The sequence below is a fragment of the Numenius arquata genome, chromosome Z (assembly GCF_964106895.1).
Source record: "Numenius arquata chromosome Z, bNumArq3.hap1.1, whole genome shotgun sequence".
NCBI lineage: Eukaryota > Metazoa > Chordata > Aves > Charadriiformes > Scolopacidae > Numenius > Numenius arquata.
In genome coordinates this window covers 75,319,859-75,342,519 of record NC_133616.1, presented here as the reverse complement: position 1 = coordinate 75,342,519, position 22,661 = coordinate 75,319,859, and the positions used below count along the sequence as shown (strand labels likewise).

Genomic DNA, 22,661 nt, shown 5'->3' with positions numbered 1-22,661 from the left:
CATTTGCCACACAGCACTAGAAATAAAGAAAAGTATTGAAATTAGTTTGAAAAAAACCTCTCTGATGTAATAATATTTTTAAAGATAGGTCCCTGAGGGTCAGAGAGATTTCAGGCTGTAAACAACCAGTCCCAGAAAGAGAAAATTAGGGAGGGGAGCACAGGCTCTGGTCCAGATACCAAAGAAAGTGTGCCAGCTTAGTCTGAAGAAGTGCACTACCTGTCACCGGCAGCAGAGGAGAAGCAATTGCTTTGTCTTTTATGAGGAAAATAAGTGGCACATAAGAAAGATCTTCCCTTCAGCAAGGGCTCTGCTATGGAAAAAGCTTCAAACAGCAAATCTGCTTGCAGCAGCAAGAGCCAAACAGCAGTGCAGGTTCCAGTTACACTGCCTGGGGCATCTGCTATGTACCAATATTACCCACTATAAAAGCACTTTACTCCCTCACAGGTTCTAGCTTCAGTTTTCCTCTTATCTGTTCAGTCATATTCAACTATGTACAATTACATTAAGAAAAGTTTGGCCAGAAGAGTTTATAGAAAAGCTAATAATTTTTTTTTATATAATAAGCACTTAGGTTAGTGAATTATGGTGATTCGTGTTGCTGAAAGCTATGTTGTTCAGCTAGGTGAGAAAAAAATATGTCCAGTGAAAAAAAAAGGATACTTCCAGAGAACAGACCTGTCAAATATAGGTTGGAGAAAAATGTAACCATCTTACTAGTCTTTGAATCCCCAGGAATGGCATTTGTCCTAGCAGAAAAGAACCAGCTTGAATTTTAATAATCAAAGTCGATGATCTCAAAGGTCCCTTCCAACCACTAAGATTCTGTGATTCTGTGATTCTGTGTGTGATAATGAAGAGTTAGCCATGGGCATCAGACCCACAGCTGTACGTTGTCAGTACTAGACGATGCTCCTTTCTCTGCTGACTGTGGCCAGCTCTCTGATTTTCCTTTCCCTCCTGCCTGCAGCCTCTTTCCCTTATTTGGGGATATTTCCACAGGACTCCTTTGAGCCCTACTGCACTGCATGGATGTCTCCAGAGCAGAGAGCACTCTGATCCGGCTTGATGCCACCGCCAGAAAGAGACTCTGGTCTAGCATCCATTTGCCATGCATATGAAGAGCAGCACACTCTTTAATAGATGCTAAATCTTCTCAAGAACAAACCACTGGTGGGGAGTGATGGGGAGGGAAGACTCATCCTCCCCTGTACACAAATCACCCTCCCAGTGCCATGTGTGCATCATGAAAAACCTAGGCAATACCAACGTCTGTAGAAAAAAGAGCTTCAAGCCAGATGCAGTGTTTGATCCCAAAATAAACCTTTTCTTTCTCACTTCCACTGCATAAAGTAAGGAAAACTCAAACCAGGTAGTAGACGTTGAGCCAAGAACATGATGTTTGTGCCAAAAAGATCTTACGGAAGAAATGTCTGGCAGATCCCCTAGCTCTCCAGAAAGCTCTCAGAGGTGAGAAGCAATTATGGAGATATTCTCCAGAGAAAACACAGCCTCAGTGCCAGAAACTCTTCGGACCTGGTCACTGCTCAGAGGCACTGGTCTCTGCATCGCTTACTCAAACCACCCGATCTCTCTCCCTCAACATATCTGCTGTCTATTTTTTCAGGTGGAGACACTGCATATCTTATGATAGCAATGTGAGCATTAATTAGTGTTTATAGGGACTAATCCAGAAGGTTTTAGAGCAGTTCTGGTGGCTTCTGCCTTTCTCAATATGAATAATTAACACTGAACATAGTGGAGTTACGAAGACAGAGTTGCTAGCTCTGTTCAATTAATTTTGTCATTAAGGAGAAATCCCGTCTTGAATAAAAACTATGTGTTTTGGTAGAGGTAATCTGGTACTCTCTCTCCATGTAAACACATGGTTCTGTGTAAGTGTCAATACTACTGCAAGATAATTCAAAGCCCATGTGTTGATTAGTCATACGAAGAGGATAGATTTAAAAATTGTCCCTGGGACTGGCAGGGAACAGGATTCCCTTTCTGTTGAAGCCAAGTGGCATCAGTACTCCGCAGCAGGCTGTAAGATGGGTGATTTTTTGTAGTTCAACACTCTTACATTCCCACTCCGGCTCTTGCAGTGGGATTCATCAAAGACAGACAAGTGCCTAGTTGGGCAAGACATGGCAGACATCCCCAAACTCATCTGAAGTGGAGGCAAGTCAGTTGAGGAGAAAGCAGACCTACTAGTGTAAAGGAGCCCCAAGAGAAGAGAAAAGGGGCAATTCAATCATATTTGTAGCTTTTCTCCAGTCTGCAAGAGATGGGGAAGCATCAGGCAGCACAGTAAACTGCAAGAGGACAAAAAGCCAATTCTTCACAGCACTAATGCTGAACATGGAGTCTGGGCTCCAGCCTGCTTGGCAGGTCCATCAGGGAGACCTCATGCCATTTATAAATCATGGTTTGGTTTTTTTTCTGAGAGCAATCAATACATTATCTAGTCTGCAATAAACAAAAAGTCAATAGGTAAAAGTAAACTTGGGAAACACACTGGAAAGCTTGCTTTTAATAATTCTTTTGTTTTGTACTGCAGCCTAATGCAAGTCTTCCTTAGGTCAGAACTACCACAGCCCAAACACAGGTTTGCTGTCCCCTGTAATTCAGAGCAGAAAGGAGCATAGGCCACAAAGATCAGGAGCCAAGCCAACCCCAAACTTCAGGACTAGGCAAAACATGGGTTTTGCACAAGGGTGAGAGACAGCTGTATGATTTAGAGCTGGACCTGGGTCCAGGCTTCCCCAGAAAATGGATGAGCCAGCACTTGTGGTTTGGTGTCGACCCATCCATGTCATTTGTGCAGGGCTGTTCTGTACAGAGCATTAAGTCCACATCATACCTACTATTAACCAGACCCGTAGACAAAGATGAAGTGCCTCCATAACATTAACTTCAAACACAGACCATCCAAACCTGATCTAGACAAATTCCCAGACCTAAAGCTAAAATGTAGTGTCAGCCAGAATAAAAATGATAGCACTCAGGTCTCCAGATGTGAACTTCCCTCTCATCTTCTGTTTAGGTTTAAAAATAATCTTTCTGTGGAAAATCATTGTTGTGGCTGGATCAGCCCTTGTCAGTTCTATCATGAAGGCTTCAATCAGTCTCAAAGATTTCATTTATGCTGGACTCAGCACTGGGCTGAGTTTGACCACAGACCTCATAGTCATAAATAGTTTTATACTTACAGAAACTCTGACATATGTGAGTGTGTGTGTGTGTTAGTGTATGTGCAGGCAACTTCCCCCTCTCCTGACACAACAAATACAGGCTTGAGTTTATGAAAAAATATCTGGCATTAATTCTAAACAGTCTATTCTTTTCTCAGTATTTGCCTTTGGATTTTTCAAACTTATCAAATCTCAAGTTCACTGAGACAGGAGTAATATATTTTGTTGGCAATATATCACAAATACCCTAGAATGTGGCAAGAATAGGGCAAAGGTGGAAAAGTTCTTATGTCTCATGTCAAAAAGCTGGCCTCAGACCCTACATCTTACAAAATTTGGTAAACTTTCAGCTGTGCAGTACTACTCTCTCTGGAAGCAGCAGCTGGAGTCCTGGCTCCACTGCAATCAATGGGAGTCTTGTTTCTGATTTCTTGGGACCAGGATACACAATGAATCTGTGTGTGTAAATCTTTGCAGGCCTGGATCCTAAAAAATTTACATGGAAGGATGTACTACTTTACATAAGCCATAAATTTAAATCAATACGCTAGTATTACAAATACCTGCTTTCCACGGAGGGAAATTAAGTTTAAAAGAAAAGTCTATTCTGCTGCTATAAAGTTCTGAATATCCTGTAAAGCTTCCCCGTGTAAAAAAGCATTTATAATTCTATGAATACAGCCAGTGTAGTGTATTCCTTTCCTCTAGTAAAGAGATATAAGGGTTCAGTCCAGACATCAAATATTTGTGAAAAATACATTAAAAAAAAAACCTTCCAGCACAGCCATGAGGGATAGCCTACTGAAAGTATGCAGAAAACTTCACTTAGCATTTGTTTATTTCTTAAAACTCTGCCTATACAGACTTTTGCTGATGTGATTCATTGACTCACCTTCAAGATTTTGCAGGACATCTGTGCGTGCCCAGCTTTGAGAAGAGCAAACTCTGAAAGTACAAATTGTCCAAAGAAAAATTAGGATGACATTTGGATTAGTTCTTATTACCAGCAAAGCCATGTGGTTTAGTACAGGTTCTTCCTCTCTTAGAGTTCCTCTTTTACATTTGTATTTGAAGCAAAATTGTTGTTTGTACAGTACTGTGAATGAAGGTATCAGTAAGACAGAGGGCAGCGTAGTTATTTTTATTAGAAATAATATGTGGCTCCAGGAGACTGTAATTTTTGTTTTCAGGTAAAGCAATAAACCCACTGTGGTTATACATATGAGCCTTGGCTTGGCAGCTGACATAGTATCAGGAGTCATAACTAGTTTAATGACAACTTAATACGGCTAATAGCAAAATGATAGCATCTTGTATTATAGCATGTGTGCCTTGTGCCACTGACTTGGTACACTTGAATTTCCTAAAGTACCAAACAACCTAAGTATTTGTGGAATACTACTCATTATTTCCAGGCAGTAAGTGAAGAATTGAATGAAAGTGGCCTTTAAAGATGCTGGACTTTTAATGTCTATTTTCTATATTTTAACATTTAATATGTGTTTTAAGACAAGACAAAGTTATTATTTAATTGTAAGGTAGGTGGCTTCTTACCATAATAGTTAGTGCCTTATGACCGTTCTGCGGAATAGGGGTTGGGGTACTTTAAAATACATTTCAAACCACTCCTGAATATTTGCTCTCAAATAATTAATGTTCCAAAGTTTTTCTTAGGATCAGAAGGAAGATGAACTGGAGTAAATTCTTGGCATCCTACAATATAGTTTGCTGGTAAAAAACTCCTAAGAAAGCAATGAAATAGTCACATTTCTGCTCCCTTGAAAGAACAAAAATAATGGCTGCACAGTATATAAAGACAGCAGATACAAGAGACAAGCATACTAGGACATCCTGTCTGGGTTCTGCTAGGATTAGCGTTTGAAATTCTTCTGTGTCTGACTGAGGCTGGTTTTGGTGTATTTCTGACAAAAACTAACAGATCATGCAGCTACACCACATAAAAGCCATTCTTGGGATGTTGCCAGTTTAAGTTCCTTGACCCAGTGCACGGGTATAGCATGGCTAGTAACATTTTCACCCAGCCCCGTTCACTGCCGTATCTGAGCACTCCACAGTCTTCAATATAGTGAAATTTCACAGCATCCTGTTAAGGCAGAGACATGTTCGTTTGTGTTTGTTGAGAGGGCATTGTTACATGAAAAATGAGGAACTGAGGCAGAAGGAAGTTAAGTGGCTGACTATGATGTAGGAGCCCAACCAGTTCCTCAGAAATAAACATTTTCCGATGCCGATGTGGCTCTTCACACATTTCATTTGTACAGAGGACAAGTCACGAATAGAAAAGCTACCAGGCGGGTAACTCTGCTTCTCAGCTGCAGGGAGCCCCATTAAAAACCCCTACAGCCACAGGATGCTTTTGTGCTCCGGGTGGGAACAGTTACAGACCCAAACCCTCCCGTGTGTACAATTGCATCCCATTAGCTAACACCCTGCCTCGCAGTGACCTAGCGACCACCATGAGGAAAGCATCTGCTGTCCCATAAGTGCACATTGTTGGCATTGGGAGCTGTTAGCTACCGAGGCAAGTTGTTTTTAATTTATAGACCAGGCTGTTTTGCAGGGTGTGCTTACACAGGGCCGAAGAAAGATCACCCGCCATTGCCTTATGGCTATCCCCGTGCTAGTGCACTGATACAGGATGGGAGGGAAACGCCATGGCATCACATAGTAGAAGTATGACTGTTCCCATCAAAGACATCATCTTTTACTGCTTGCTTGTACAAGCAACATTCTGACAATGTTTTTAGAGGGCAGGAAAAAAAAAAAAAAAGAAAAAAGAACACAAATGCTATGTCTTCTTCTCTCTTTTTCTTTTCTTTTTTCGATTTTCTGCAACATTCTGGTAACTTAGTCTCGACTAATGCATAGTTTTCCAGTGAGAATTACCCAAGTCGCTGATTTTCAGCAGGAGCACCCTGACAGAGGCAGGCAGGGCAATCAATATGCCTTAAACCACAGTAGCTGTAGATGTCATTACACAGCAGTAAATGCAAATTAATATCCCATTTTACCATGATAAGATCTACTTTTTCACTTTATAGCCAAAATAAAATAAAAAATTACAAATCAGGAGTGGTTTGGTAAACACTGATCCATTAAAAGGGAAAAGGTGAGCAGCCCCCCAGGTGAGGAGGAAGGGAGACTATTTAGTACCCCTTTAGTCTCCTTGCATTGTTTATCAGACCCCCCCCATAGCTGAAGGCACTGAGACAGAAGGGAAAAGCAGAAATGGTGAAATGCTATCTTCCACTTCTCATTCCCCAAATGAGAATGAGAATTTAGAGAATTTATTCATTTAGAGAATGAATATACTTCTCATTGTAATTCTAAGCAGAGTTGGGCACCCAGCAGTGACTCCTATAGAAATCCAGAAATTAGAGACCTATCTCAGATTCAGGGAACAGAATTCATAGTCCCATTGCACTTGGGTTACACTGAACAAGCCTCTGCTTGTGTCTCCATCTGTTAATTTCCATTATGTATATATAAAGCCTTAGGCCAGGCACTGTCTCTCAACTGTATTTGCATTATGCAGGAAACATCTCTGCTCTAAAGTCTATTAGTTTTTTAAGTGCAGGCTCTAGGGCAGCACTGCAAATTTCATATGACCATCCCTGTTCTCCAAACAACAAAAAAAATTATATCTGAATTCAACTTTTCACCTCTTCCTGCTAAACACAGGGAAGCAAATTCAGCCCTGATACAAACGTGAATATCTCATTGACTTCAACGACCATTCAGCTTAGCTATGTCAAAGCTGAATTAGGCCTTGGGTCTCAAACTGTCTTGTCTGCTCTTACCATCTGTCTTTCTTTGCTAACCTAATTCCTTATTAAATAGGGTGTCCAAAGCAAACGTGAACCCATTCTGCTGCTCCTTTCCCTGCAAAAAACATTGCTAGAGGCTAAAATTCCTGAAAGTTATGACTACTTTGACTGCCTTGGTTTCTGGATACTATGTGAGGTTCTTTTAAGGTGGCCTGAAATTCAGACTGTTAATGCTTAAATTCCTGAGCATTCAACCCCTTTTCAGTCATATATTAGACATTCAAAATTACTGTTTAGCAAGTCATCATTTATAACAGTACATGGATTCATTGTCTATCTTCCTTAGAGGTTTCTGAACTGGTAGTGCTAAACATGGTAGTTCACATACCGTGTAGATGATGATGGTGTTATATGGAGAAAAAAAAAAAAAAAAAAAAGAAATAAAGAAAAAGAAAAAAAAAACAACAAAAAACCAAACAGACAGGTAAATCTCTCCATGTTAACAAACCAATGGACAACAGATCCAGAAAACGTATTAAAGGGACAAGGCAGAGATGTGTCTAATGACATCCCTAATCTAGTGATCGTGGATGCTGGAGGAAGTAATGGGGAAGGTCTGAAGGTACAGGCTGGGTGCAGGAACTCTCCCTACATGAAGTCTCTTACTGCTGCTGTCAAAGACCATTGCTCTGGGCCAGTGGAACATTTCTTGTGTTCTTAGAAACTGTCTTTTACTGAGCTAGGAGAGGACTCACTGCTGTTCTCAGAAACTGAATGTGGAAAGTCCAAACAACCTACCTGGACAGTTAAAATAAACTAAGCACAACAGTTATTTTTATCTGTTACAGGTTGTGAAGAGAATATTTGAATAGTCTGAATGAAGGAAAAAGCAGCCATGAACTTAATTTAAACTCAGACTGAATTATTCAGAAATTCAGAGCTGCTGAGGATCAAGTCATTTGCTTGTCATTTAAAGAACAAGAAAAAAAACAACAACCTACCAAAACCCATGTTTCATCTATTCATTATGTCTCCACTATTTCATGTTCCAGGCAGGACTTGACATGAAAGCACAGTGGTTCTTTCAAAAAGAGGCTTTCTAATACATTTCTAATTTCTAGAAATTTCACAAGAAAGTTAACTTGCTAGATTTCAACAGGAAAGGTCTGAATGTGCAGCCTGACATTTGGGGGCTTAATCTTAAACCTTTTAAAATTTCCTGATCTTTGTTTATTTCCAGAACTGGAATCTCTCTACCGGGCAGGCTGCCTCTTTAAAATGTTACAGTTTAAAATCTTATAAAAGTAAGTAATAACTAGCACAGAAGCAATAAGTATTTGAGTTACAGGTAATATGAAAGTTAATTGAAGCCTTGATGTAATTTTATGTTTTCTTCATGCTCTATTCCACTGGTATTATGGGCTTATTGTCAAGATGAGAGCTGTGAAAAATGTTTATTGGTACCCTGGTACAGCCTCTATGCTGCTTTTTCTCAACAGGGTAGCTAATTCTCTTAGGAAGACACTTTACTGAATCAACAATCCTCACTGTTCATCCTAGGGAGGAGTGGAGGGAACCAAATAAATAGGGCAGATAAAGGGAGATGCATGTAGGCTACAAAAGCTACATTTGCAAAGGAGGTCAGTTTTGCTTGCCACAGCTTTAGCACTCCCCCAGATAGGCTCAGGGCTCAAGCTCTGCAAAAACTCCCTGGTCACACATACAGTCTATGCATCAGCTTCCACTTTGGCGTAACCTGCACAGACGGACCGCCTCATCAGGCAGGGAAACCTATCACATCATGAGACTGCCTGGCAACTGAGTTCTGCCCCAGCAGGTAAAGAGGGTGCCCTAAGCTAAAATCATGAGTCTCCGAAAACGTGAATGCAAGCATAGCTACCAGAGGTAAAGAATCAGCCTCAGCAGTTCTTTGATGCACTGGGAAATGCAAGTGCTTACAGATGTTCATTGCCTTAGGAATGCTTTTAATTTCAAATTTAGACAATGCATGTCACGGGACAGATAAACAGCTGAGAGAGAACAAGTAGAACTAAGCTGATAGTTTCCACAAGTCTGCAGAAGACAACCAGCATTTTCTTCTTGACTTTGGTTTGTGCCATAGCTGTTTGTTCTACCCTTGAAGAGCCATGTTTAGCATAACACAGACACATAAGTCAGAGTTTTAGCGTTGCATCAGCAGGACATGTTTTAAGGAGCATGTGTTGTGACTTTGAAGAACTGACAGAGGACAGAGCCAGGCTCCTGTCCTCTTGGGAACACATGGCTGGCCTGTGCTCATTTAAGAAGCACAGAGGGAAAGCACTTCTATAACCTCCTGTCATGTTTATTAATGTTGAGGTTTGGTGGGGCTCCCAGGCAGAATCCAGGTTTTATGTTTCAGGATGCCACCTTTACATGAGTCCCCAGAGTGTGGGACAGTCTGGTAGGTTATATCCAGTTAGCCCATCTCTGTGCAGCAGGACTCAAAAAGTACTCATGAAATGTAGCTTTATTATCCTTCTCATAATGACCTAAGTGTTGGCTGGAAAGTGACGAATGTGGCATCACTTGACATTGCACATCAACTTGTGATCTTTCCTTAAAACTTTTAGGTGCAATATATAGTCTAATATCATGACACCAAAATCATAATTTATTTTCTTTTTAGTTTGACTTTTGCTTGAAAGCACTTGATCTCTTCCTCCGTTAGACAGTCGAGCAATCCTTTATTGAACTCTTTCAAGCATATGGCTTGGATAAGAAACATCACTGGAGTTTTAACTAGCAAGTCATGCCTCTTTTGAGTCTTGTGGCTGGGAAATGAAACATCTCACTACCTATTTTAATTCTGGGGAGGTGATATGTGAATAACTGAGAAGGATATACCATATCTGGATAGTATGTTTGCCTGACAGTTTGCTTTTTTGGGAAAACAAATAGTACTTTGAAAGCAAACACTGTAATTTTTCCTAATTATATGTCATTTTCCAAGATTGCCAACCTTATCCACAGAGGCCAGAGGCTGATGCATCTTCTCTAATTGAGCAGTAACTTACTCTGTAAGTACTCCCTCTGAAATTGCTGAAACCGATTACCATGCAGCACAGCTAAGTTTAGGTGAAGACAGGTGTCTTCACCCTTAAACGTCTGTATCTTATCTGTGATGTCCTTTTATTAAAAGTCAGATTGTATTAACCTTACACCAAGCAGCAATTTTAATTTGACTATACAGTTACTAACCCTGTTCGGTGCTCTGCATCTCTTCTTGCAGATAATAGATCTGCTCTCAACTTCACGTGAACCAAATGTCTGGCCTGAAAGGGTCCACTCACCTGGACTGCATGGCTTTCCAGCAGTGCCCATGGCTCATCCCATGTCAACACCATCTCACCTGCACCTTTCAGCTCTCATGTGCCTTTCTAGGGAACAACCAGATTTGACTTCACCATTGCAGAATTTACAGGTTTTGCACCAACTTGTGTGTCTAGTACAAATGCAGGGTTGAGGTGGGTTCTTTCATACCTGGCACATTACTCTTTAGCACAACAAAAGATAGTGAGAAGGCATTAATTAACTCCACCTTCTTCTGTCAAGCAAAACTGGCAGTTTCAGCTTTGCAATGAAGTGTTGATGCAAATTTGTCTGATAGAAAAATTGCACATTTCTTCAAGGGAACTGACAGTACAAGCTTAACTCAAATATATGCGAAACTGGAGTTCAAATGCTAGGCCAGTCCAGACAGTTTCGGCTGAGTCTGCCTCGTTGCAGTTTGGCCATTAACAACTACAGTCTAATCAGGCAGATGAGCCCACTCTCAGTCTACTCAGGGGTCTCACTGTTGCCTTGTCAAGGACCGAAATACCTCTTTGGGCTCTTATGATGTAAAAAACCCTTGTTTTATTTGTTTAACTCCTGGGTTAACAGTGAAAATCTTGAAATATGGCTTTTTTAGCAGAGGGGAAGGGGGCTACTCAGAATAAAACTATACCTATTTATTCCTAAATCCACTAGGTGGATGTGTGCTGTTAAATCGTTTCTACTACACCTTCAGTGAGCCTGCCATTTTTGTCAGACCTCCAAATGCAAACCAGATCCAAAATGTCACCCCTGAAGGAGGCCATGAGGTGTGAGACGAAAATTGGCAGTGATAGGTCCTCTTATATGCACTCTATTAGGTGCAGCTAAATGTCAGCAGAGTATGATTGTCCCTCTTCCTCTGCAGTAATGCAATCTGACACATACAAGGATTTACCCTGTTGAGCCAGACTGGTTGCTCACCACAGGGAAGGGAGGAAAAGCATAATTGGGAGAGTCATTTAAAGACATAGTTTGCTGAAAAATGGAGACTTTTTTTCCTCCCAGCCCCACCAGGTGCACGGCAGAGGCATGGCCATTTGCTTCAGCAGTAGTATCCACAAAGGGGGAATGTCCTGCCTGCTGCTAAAAGTCACCAAAGAGGAAATTGGGTTTAACTGGATACATACCACTTTTGACTGTTGGAGATGCATCCATAGCATCTTCCGCATATGTGCGTAGCACTCCCAATTGTTGGTACGGGCAGCTGCAGGTCTAACTCCAGGTACCAGAAGGGGTCATAAAAATATGCCTCATCTGCTTCAGTGTGGACAAAATTAATGTGATGATGACAGGAGATAAACTGTCTCACTTTGCAGTTAAAGAAATTGGACACAGCTCTTGCAGTCCTCTCTGCTGGCTCTGCTGAGGGGGTTAGAAGCTCATCTTCATAGTATTTACACACATGCGTTTCTTGGGGGCAAGAAATCCTCCAGGCAGATGCAGTGAGATGAGCACCACAAGCTCTTTGTCTCCCCCACTGCATTAGAGACATGCACCTTCAGCACTGTTTGTGTAACTAACTGATGGCTTTTCTTTCTCCTAGTAGTTGCACTACCTTCTGCTTTCTTTCTGTGGTTGAGCTTAAGATGTCATGATTAAAAAGAATTTGCATGAGTCACTTGTGCTTCCTTTCTTTATATCATTCAAGGAGTTCTCTACTATTTTTAAACCCTTGTGCAAGGCAATGAATTCTTTGTTTGGCTGCACTGCTGCCACATACAGGAACTAACTCTAGGCAAAGCAAGGAGGCTATCTGCTCTTTTAATGACAGAACATCACACTTCTTACTTGGCATTTCCAAATATGAGAATGTACTCCAAGGCAAATTAGTACAAGTTAGAGAAACAAAATTCACAATTTTTCCCTTCCTCATGCCTTCCAGTTCATGTCAGAGTTTCAGCTTCTTTCCTGCAGACGTTTTTCCCTCTGAAAATTTCAGCCTTTCTCTCTCAATTCCATCATAAGCTGTTCACTGTGAACAAGATTGCTGAGATCGGGAGCAATTTTCTAAGCAACATTGCAATCTCATTCTCTTAGAATAGCTTTAACCTTAGGGCTGGTGTATACTTAAGGTTTCACTGCAAAGTATATGTAGATTATGGTTCTGAGGGCTGTTTGCTTGCTTCAGAGCAGAAATGGTGGACTTCATAGCACACTTGCAGTTATTTTATGCTATTACAACTATTAAAAGGGTTTGCCCACAGAGTTAAATCTGTGAGAAAATGCATGCAAAATCTGAAACAGCATTAGTTCATCACTGCTGGTCACCAGAAATGATGTTGGTAGGTAGAAAGTCTTACCAGCGACAAAGTTTGAGACTGGTGTTGTATGACCTTGTAGTGAATGGCTGAAGATACAGCTGTTCTCCCAAGCTGCCATCTCCTCCCACACAACTGAAGCATGCAAAAGCCATGTCAGAGTACTGCTAGCCTGGGCTAGTTTCAAACACTCCTAAAAGCCTGAGTGAGCTGAAGAGAGCTAATCCATCTTAGTGATGGAGATCTGCAATGCCTTTAACTGCTCCACATGCCTCCACCAATGCAAGTCTGTTTAGGTGTTACCCAAAATGGTGCCAGACTACAGCTGCAACTAAAATGTGCATCTGAATTTTAGAGACTGAGCCTTTGACACCTATTTTAGTACAGACGCAGCACCAGTGCCTCTGGCAAGGTCACAATCCAGCCAACACCCGCTGAGGAATGACACCAGCCGAGGCTCCTTTTTAATGGGGCATAAGTAGCCCTAGTAGGGAGATTTCTGCCTTATTTGTATTTGAGTCTAAAATAAATCACGGTGTGAAAGCTGAAAAAAAAAATAATTTGGAAAAGAAAAGCAAATCAGCAAAAGAGAATTGTGCCATTAGCTCTATAACCTGTGCATCCACCTCAGTGAATAACACTGCTATCAGATGCAGAAAAACAGATTGAATGAGCCAGTGCTCTTAAGACAATTGCTTCAGAGAGACACTCACATCACAAGAGAAGTGGCACCTACAGCACTCTCTCTAATAGTTATTTCTAAGAATGAAGATTCTATGGAAACTGAGACTAAAGTATTTTTAACTCTTAGAGATGAGCCCTCAAAGCATTGTTAAAAGGGTAACAAAGTTTCCTTACTATTGTTTCAAAATATATCAAAGATGCAATGCCTAAACATAGCATATATTAAAGAAAAACAATGCAAAATACAGATAAATGAGTGGTTTTCTTCACCCCTTAAGTTATTCCTTTTTCTTTATGCTGGTACGTGACCTCTCCTAATCTGAACTCCATGAAGCCACCAAGCCATTTAGTGGTTCAACAAATAAATGTGTCAGGTCTCTTGCTGAAAGATCTTTTTTTCTAGACTCTGTCTCCCCCTCTCCTTCTTTGAGGATTTTATTTTTCTGAGTGACCTTTTATTATTCACAGGAGTAACTGGTGACAAACTATACTTCGTAGTTTAACACGGCATCTGTCTGCTGGCTCAGCTGGGCATTGCCAAGATAGCAACACAGGGACATAGTTTGGTTTTCGTTTTTAATGACAAGTCATATATAGCTGAAAGAAAGCAGGCTCTCTGAGAAACAGCAGGAATCCCTGTGGTTCAAGTCAAGTGAAAACAGTTGCTCTAATAAATTGCCTCCTTGGCCTCTTCAAGACCAAATGGGCTGATTTAGTGATGATCCAGGATTTATGTGGTTGGAGCTGGCCTGTTTCCTTCCAATCCAAACAGGGCAGGACACACGCTGGTGAGCAACAGAGCAGCCGGTAGATCTGAGATGGCAGCACCCTCCAGCAGGCAGAGAGGGACAAACTGGGAGCAGTAACATGTCCTTTTGGCACACGTGTGCAACCTGCCTTGGCTCTAAAAAGGACTAAAAATGCTCTCAGAAACAACCTGCCTCAGTGGAAGAGAATAATAAATCTTAAGCTGCTCCAGCTGCCATGCAAGCGAACATTTGACTATGCCCTAACCTTTCATAGCAGGTATAAATGACTGTTGTGTGAGAAATGAAGAAGGCTTGATTTAGCATGATTCGATCACTGCAGGAGTTCTCCTGGTGAATACCCATTAGTGCTTTATCTACCTTTTCCTCCGAGGAGACAAATCTTTGCTCTAAAGGTGTTCCCTGATTCAGCTCATCTTATGCTACAACCTGTCCCTTTACTGCATCAGTTTCTTTTGCAAGAGGATGAAGGCTGACCGGTTTCAGATGGATACAGGCTACCCCAGTGCTAATGGTTGTGTGGTACAGGGCTCAGAGTTGTTTCCCGCCAGCTTAACATCACAGCAATGGACTCTATATGCTGAAAACATAGAGCACTCTGTTGCTAAACAAACAGCAAAATTGAGACCCTAATTGAGACCTAACTGGTTTCTGGGTATTTTTTGCATTTGTGAATGACTTGCAGGCCCCTGTAGAAAGTCCACATACTTTGGTAGCTGAATTGCACCTTAAAGTTTCCTTTCTTTCTCCAGGTCCTATAGAAGTAGAGCAGAAACCTAAAGGGGTTGACAGACTGGGAAAGATGGAGCAAGCCCCCCAGAGATGAGTGTACTGCCCCAGGCCACTGCTACCTAACACAGAGACACTTCCCCCATGGTGACAGTGTTGACCTCAAAGAACTGTGATTCAGGAACAAACTGCTAAAGTCTCCCCTTGTGTGTTAAGAGCAAGGAGTGGGTGTGCACAGCAGTTTTCCAGATCCCTCATCAGTATCTTTATTTTTCACCCATATTCTGCACTTTCACTGCTACCTACATCACCCAGAACTGGGCATCTGCCTCTTACACTTGAATTTCATCCTTCCTGTCTTGACAACATCCATTCTTTTCTCCCCTGGGGGATGCTGGTGAGCTGAGAGCCCAAATTCCTTCTTGTTATCTGCACCTTGATTTCTCTCCCAAGTCTGCATAGATATGTCTCTTAAGGAAAGAGACTGTTAGCTCAGCTTCATTCCTGTTGTATTGTCCAGTCCTCTTTATTGTTAAACTCCTGTCATCCATCAAACCCTATTCACAGTTGAAATCAACAGCAAATAAAAGGAAACAAATAAGTCAGCACAGTGCTGCACAGAAGTAGAGCTAGAATGCACAGAGATGGATGAAAAGCCACTGAGCCCCTATAGTGCTGATGGAGCTGCCCTGCAGCTGGTCTGGTTGAGTTACTTCATCACTGCCGTACAGATGATGACAGATGTAAAACTTCAGCTGAGCTAATGGCAGCATGAACTGGTACTGTGTGCAGCCTTTACAAAGTGTCCATGCATGTGAACATGCTTGGGATTTTTTTTTTTTTAATCCCAGGGTGATTATAAAGCCGCCATGTCTTTCATGCAAGTCACGTCATAGGTCCATGCTGTGGCAGATATGGGCTGTCACCAAATACAGAGTTGGGAGATGACATCTACTCAGACTTAACGGTATTTATAAGTTTGTGAGGTTTGGGGGAAATCTATCCTTTTCTTAGGTGTGTTAATTTCTAGGCCTTGGACTTTCATGACTTTTTTTTCTAGTGAAGTACAAATATTGCTGCTGTAATGCTCTCTTGTTAATCTTTGCTATCTTGCCACATCAATGGGGAACATCACTTACAAGTGGTCAACTTAAGTCAATACCCGTGCTTAGCTATGCAGAATGCTAGCTGTGGCACAGGTGTGAAATTAGGCGTCCCATATCTCCATTTAGCATCCTAGTCATCAGACTGCCCTTTCTTGGTGGGCATAGGCTGCATGTACATCAGCACTTGGGTAGACAACAGTATTATGGCTTTTAGTGAACTCTTTCCTCAACCACACTTGCAAGCAGTTCAGGTGTGGAGAGACTCACACTACGTGATGAGCCTGTTGAGTCACAGGCAAGAGTCCTTTTGGAGGAAACCAAACCAGAAACTCTTCTGCAGGGTCACCTGAAATACTTCTCAAACCCCCATGGAAACACAAACATTCAAATCGGGTATTACTCTTTCTGACTCTGTGGTAACATTCAGTCCAGGGAATCAGACTAAATCTAGTCTGACATTAAGTCCTGTAAGTACAATATAGAACTAGAGATGTTGGCTCCTGTCCTCTGACCCACTCCTACTGCACAGCTACTTGCTAATGCAAACAGAGGCATCCACATAAGGACAACATGCTGAAGGCTTCGCTGTTCCAAACATACCGCAGAAAAAGATGCACAGGGGCAGGGGGCCTGAGTATAAAGGGATGCTTTAGTGAAATGGCAAAAAAAGGCACACAGCTCTATTTTACATCTGTATTTGAATATCAGGTGAGCACACAGGTACCAGTAGACAATCAGAGGCCCACTACACTAAAACGCTCTACAGGCATATAACAAGGAAGGTCCATTTGGCCTGAGATTAGCATGAACAAAGCTATCCAAGTGAGCTGGAAAGAAAGAAAAAAAACCCAACAGAATAAAGAAATCAGGACAGAATAAACTAGATGTCTTTTCTGCAGCACCACTACCAAAGCAGCAGTGCTCTAGGGGAACCCCAGCAGAGATGAATGCAAAGGAGGGATCAATCCTGTGGTAAAGTCACAGGATTAGACTTCTGCCTTTGCAGACTTTCAGAGTGCTGAGAAAACAACAAGAAAAAAAAAAAGTCCAGTTTTGTTATTACGCACTTGCACTGGTTTTAATGCAGTCTCTAAGCTTTGCTGGGGACTACCTATGAGCTCTGTGGACTACATGGACACCATAGCATGTGGGAAGAGGAGGGGTCAGCTCCAAGGAACCCGTGCTGGAAAAAGTTAATAGCACCTACAGAATTTTTGGCACAGAAGTTGCACTGACACTTCTTAATATTCTTCCCCCAGAGCAAAAGATGTCTTCATGTATCTGCAGGCAGGCTAGAGCTCAGGCTAGCACTGTCAGCATGTGCCACTGTGTGCTGGAGCAACAAACAAGCAAAGGGCATCTCTGATGCACAGATCCTTTTTCATAAGCGATCATAACACAACTGTGGAGTACACACAGCCAGTAGCGGTTTGAAGAGCCACACTCAAGGTTATAGAGTGAAGTAGCAGCAAAGGGCATGAGTAACTGTCCTTGTATTGACCAAAGACTGCAGAGCCATTACATGGGCCATATTTCAAATTTAGTAGGTGCGCACAGTGCCGTGGCAGCCCAAGGAACATTATTCAATGTATTCTCAGTGTGAATGTGTACATTCAACAGTGCTACTGGAGATGATACATAAATCCTTACCTATCCTTATCCTGTATAGAGGAAATCATGTAAACCCTGAAATTCAATTTCACAGTTTACAAAATATTCACCACTTTAACCTGACTCTAATCCACCATTATTTATTGTAATCATTGTCATTGCTATGGAAATTCCAAAAGCAATCAAACAGCTGTCTGCATCTAGCTATGCTTAAGCAAGATTGTTCCTGGAGGTGAAAATCAACAGATATGTTCTTACCTTCTTCATGGTTTAAGCTTGATGTAGAAATAAAACTGCAGAGGTTCTTCTCCCAGAGAGGACTGGCAGGCACTATGCCCTGCGAGCTGCACCTGTACCTGACCTCACCCCATAAGCAGTGGTGACTACTGCCTGGCTGTGGACCAGTGTTCACTAATGAGATGCTCTTAATTAGGGTCCTAGATGCTCTTAGTTACCCTTCCCTTGGGATGCACAGAAGTTCAGAAAAATCCTCTGGCTTCTCCCCAAGATGGGATGAGCTCATCCCAGGGATGGTGTGAGCATGGGCGCACCTTTAGCACAGCAACGCAGGCAAGCACAGAGCAAACAGTGTCCAGGGGGGCTCCCTGGGAGTGGCAAGGCTGGACCTGGCAGCCAGGGCCATTCCCCCACCCCATCAGGGACCAGGGCAGCTCCAGACCCAGCAATGGGTACCACTCTGGGGGCAAGGATGGCTGCTATGGGTGCTGAAATTGAATATGTCCTTCCTGAGCCATAGTGTGCTCTGTCAACCTGGTAAGTATTTTCTCCAAGTGGTGGTTGCCTCTCCACACATGCAGAGCTGTCTCCTGCTGGCAAAGATATTTTTCAGTCATTGTTTTTGTACCCTTTCTGCTTTCCTTAAAAATGCTGACAAGATACCAGTCTGGTGACGGAGCTGGGCTGGTAGAAATGGATCCAAGCAAAGCAAAGCAACCTCTCGGCCATGTGTATTCTCCCATGGGCAATAAAATGTCTCTGGTTTTGTAGGTGCAGGAGGATCAGATATGCTGCCGAGGGACCCGCCGGGACCGTGCTCCTGTGAAAGTCCTGAAGCTGAGGAGGGTGCAGGGGTAAGTCTCCTCCCAGCACATCCTTGTGGGAAGCAAAGAGATCCATGCTGCGCTCAAATGTAAGGCTTGAGGGCACCCCGCACTTGGTGGGCTGGGCCACATCTTCAGCTGTGAGGAGGTTATTGTGGTGGGAGTAGTTGGTGTAAACTGCATTCACTTGACTACCACAGGGTCTCCTCCTAAATACTTGAAAGCCTGGTGGGATTAGGAGGACTTTCAATAAAAGTGCATTTCCTGAGAGGTCTTGGGAGGTCTGGCAGCTCACTGCAAGATGGTATCAGACTGATGCTCAATCCCTCCTCACTATCAGTCAGTCCCCCACATGTCCTCCATTGCCCCTTCTCTTCTTCTCAGGCCCCTCCGTGGTTACCGCTACCCCACCTCCTTTCATCTGCTGGAAACCCAGATGCGAGCATCCCATCAGCAGGAGGAGGGCAAGCATCTGAGAAGCATTGCCCTCATCTGATAGCTTGGTCTGGTTGGGTGGCACATGGAAACATGACATTTTGCTGGAAAAGGTGTCATAGGGATATTCCATTTTCTTTGTCGTTCTCGGTGTGATCGCATGCAGCCGCGTGTTTTTAACAGCAGCAAATGAATTTGTCAGTAAGATGTTGGGAGTGGAAAGGGTGTGAATGGGCAAGTGAATATCTGCAGGGCCAAGATGTTCATCTTCAAGGCTGCTGACACTGCTATGTGTGAAGCACGTATATCCAAAGACAAAAACAACCATGTTAAAAACTAATGGCCTGTCCAACAATTTTTTATCATAAATTGGTCTGTTAAATAAATAAACTTGGACATACATAGCCCATATTAATGCCTAAATTTACTTTAATCTTTTACATGTCTTTAAATTAAATTGAAATAGTAATCAAGGCTGTTAAACTGGTTCAGATGAAACTGATGAAGCGGATTTCAGACTTCTGCTACAAAGACAGAGGAATTTTTTCTTAAATTACAGTTAGTTAAATTTAGCCCAATAACTTACTTTTTCAGTTCAGTTAGAGAAGCATTTAAAGACAAAAATGCAGCAATTTCATATCTTCTTCCAGTCTATGATTAAAAACTGGTGTGAGAAGCTCAGATCAGCTAGCTTTAAGATCTTAAAGGCCACAGTGAATAAACATCTAAAGTCAGCACCTACATAAACTTTTTCTTTTTAATAAGGAAAATGTAAATGTAAAACATGTTTTGAAAACCTTTTCTTAGATTTTTCGTATCGTATTTACTCGTTTCATTTAACATTTAAGAAAACATTAATATTTTTCTCAAAATCCAGGTTTCCCACACTTTTTATTTAAATGTAAATATAATCCAAAAGGGGATAGACCAATCTGATGTTTAAAAAAAAAACAAAAACAAAAACAAAACAGATCTGCTAACAACAAATACAAATCTGACTAAATGTGGTTAACAATTTAGAATGGGCAATATTGCACAGACTTTCACACTCTTGGCTATCAAAAACAATGACCAAATTTAAGGTTAGAGCTATATAAAGCAGCAAATCAACATGTCCTCAGGAGTATCGGTCAGTGAGAATCTGCCTTTCTTTAGGCAAACAATTTACAACACAAACAATAAAAGGTTCAAACTGATAATGCAAAGCAGTCAAACTGAAACTTTCATGTTACGGTTAAATTCGATATTTAAATCATTCCGATTGCAGCTGGAGCATGGACTTGCACAGGCATTCCCGGACATTCTGCGCTGGTTGCTATCAGTGCTCTGCTCAATGTAGTAACACTTTGTGTCAGCTCGTATATCGCAAGCAGGACTGCTGGGAAAGCTCTGAGCTAGGGTTTAATCAGTCCCTAACTTTCTCTGGCTTCAGTTAAGGTAACACTTAAGGAAGAGGGGGGAAAAAAGGTTCAATGACTGTGGAACGCAATTCCTTTTAATAACACAGTACTTCCAACGCTTGGGAGTGTAACACCAGGCAGAACAAAACCTGACTTCGCATTGTTTTCTCCTTGGTTTTAAAAAAGAGGTCTCTGATTTTTTAATAACGACCCCCCACTGAAGGAGGAGGTTTAATGGCAGAACGTTTTAAGAGGGAGGCTGACTCAGTGCTACCAGTGACGCAGCATGAGCGGAATCAGCAGAATGCTAGCACAGGAAAGTAAATGAAGTCCATGACAGTATCCTTAGCAGCATGGAAGAAAATTAATTTAGTCATAGCAAATTATGAAGTGCTGAAATTTTCTTTAGCAACTTGCTAACAATTTGTGGAAAGGAGAAGCCTGATGTTTGAGACAAAGACTATATGGAGCAGCTGGATATCCGCTCTTCTGAGCTCTCATTTGCCGAGAGAGACAAACCCAAAATAATTGTCCTTTGTAACACTAAACAGTCAAATGGGCAACATCATTTTCATATAAGAAAACCATCAATTTTAGATTCATTCTGAAAAGAATCTACGCAGAATTACTTGCCATATTTTTTTAATGATACCAAAAGAATGTAGATTCTCAATTAACAGAAATCAGGAAATACAACTCCACGTCTCTGTTATTTTAAACAGCCTGCTTACTCCAAGCGGAAACCTGGGCCATCATAACGTTCCTTTCAACTTTAAAAAACTATTAAGAAGAAGCAACAAGCTACCCCTAGGTCCTGACTGTGCTCTTGACTGTATGTTTCAAGTCAATGGTAACTGCATAGGTTTAAATAAAGTATAGAAAACTCTGATTCCTAATAGGTAATGACACTCATGACCAGTGGAGACAGGATATGGGTCTGTATACAAATGTTACACTTGATCCTAGTTATGAAGCAAAGCAATATTCTCCCTTACAAGAAAGGAAAAATACAGTCTGGGCTCCCAAAGAGCCACTGCATGTAACATGCTCAGAACTTGCCAACCTAGACCTATTGTTGAACAGGCCAAAGTTTATAAATTATTTTGGAGTTTTTTATGTCTCTTCCTTCTTTTCTAAATAGTAAAATGCTGCCTCTTCATTGTTGCTTTTAAAACACATCCTGTTATGCCTGCAGCTGTTTTTGGAGTGCAGGTTCAGCATACCATGTACTCTGCTACTGAGCCTTTCTTGCAGCTTTTGCTCAAAAGGGAGAATGTATATGTGTGTGGGAGTAGCATAAACTGCAGCTGTTTTTCTTTATTTTTCCACCATCATTACTGCTGACTTTTAACAAGGAAGAAGATGTATGTATACACCATTTGGCTTCTCTGTAACATTGCTGTACAGGAGGTTGGGAGATTATCTTAGTGAACAACTCCTAATTTCCACATAAAAGGATCAGCAGTAAGCTGAAAGAATTTGTCTTGCAGTGAAAAGGTTGCTGCTTTTTTGTGGGAATGTTTTATCGGAGATACAGAACTTCAGTTTGCTCTTTCATGGGTTTTATGAAAGCTTGTATCACCAAAGAACCTAAGTGAGTCCAGGAAACTCTGGAAAGTTTAATTAATTTCACTAGATAGTAGTGTAAAGCCTGCATGGCCTCATCTCCCCTCCTCCCTGACCCTTCATGCCATCTAGGATGTGTCTTGCCTGCCATGGATGGGTGCTGCTGAAATTCAGAGAAATTTATGAAGTAAAAATCCAAGGCAAAGTACGAACCAGCTTCACTGGTTTATTTCCTGCAGTTGATGTTTTCCCCTGTTGGCTCCTACCAGCTGTCATCACTGGTTTTCCCAGGCCATGCCCTCCATCCCTGGTCCCGGCCACAGCTCACTTCATGCTGAAGTCAGCGGAGCTGGGCTGGGTAATGGACAGGAGGATCCACCGAAGCTATTGAACTGCACGTCACAGCACACAGCTCAGAGTTCACGCCCAACTATGGTCTCTGCTAATTGCTCTCGAGTGAGTCTTCACGTCATGACCGAGGCAGGCAACATTGGTCAGGGAAGCCAGAGGATCGTCAGTCCTTCAAAGCGATCAGAGCCGTTATGTTTGACCTCTGGCATTGTCGTATTATTTCTGTGGCTCTGCATGGGAACTGTCAAAGTAAAGTAACAAGACTGTTAAGCTGTGACACCTGCATAAAACATGCCCACCTGCCTTCATATCCGAAGACAAATAAGATCGCCTGCTCCGACAGTACGTGAG

The 22,661-nt window shown here is 41.9% G+C and overlaps 1 protein-coding gene across 5 annotated transcripts in view; it reads left to right on the top strand.

Annotated features, from left to right (window-relative positions):
- Positions 1-22,661, top strand: part of PALM2AKAP2 (PALM2 and AKAP2 fusion) — a 227,267-nt gene that overhangs the window by 94,320 nt on the left and 110,286 nt on the right. For all 5 annotated transcript variants that reach the window (XM_074166801.1, XM_074166800.1, XM_074166796.1 and 2 more), the window contains one exon: positions 18,506-18,588. In XM_074166801.1, coding sequence (XP_074022902.1) covers positions 18,523-18,588 — 66 coding nt within the window. In that variant the 5' untranslated portion in view covers positions 18,506-18,522. The remainder of the gene's footprint in view (positions 1-18,505; positions 18,589-22,661) is intronic.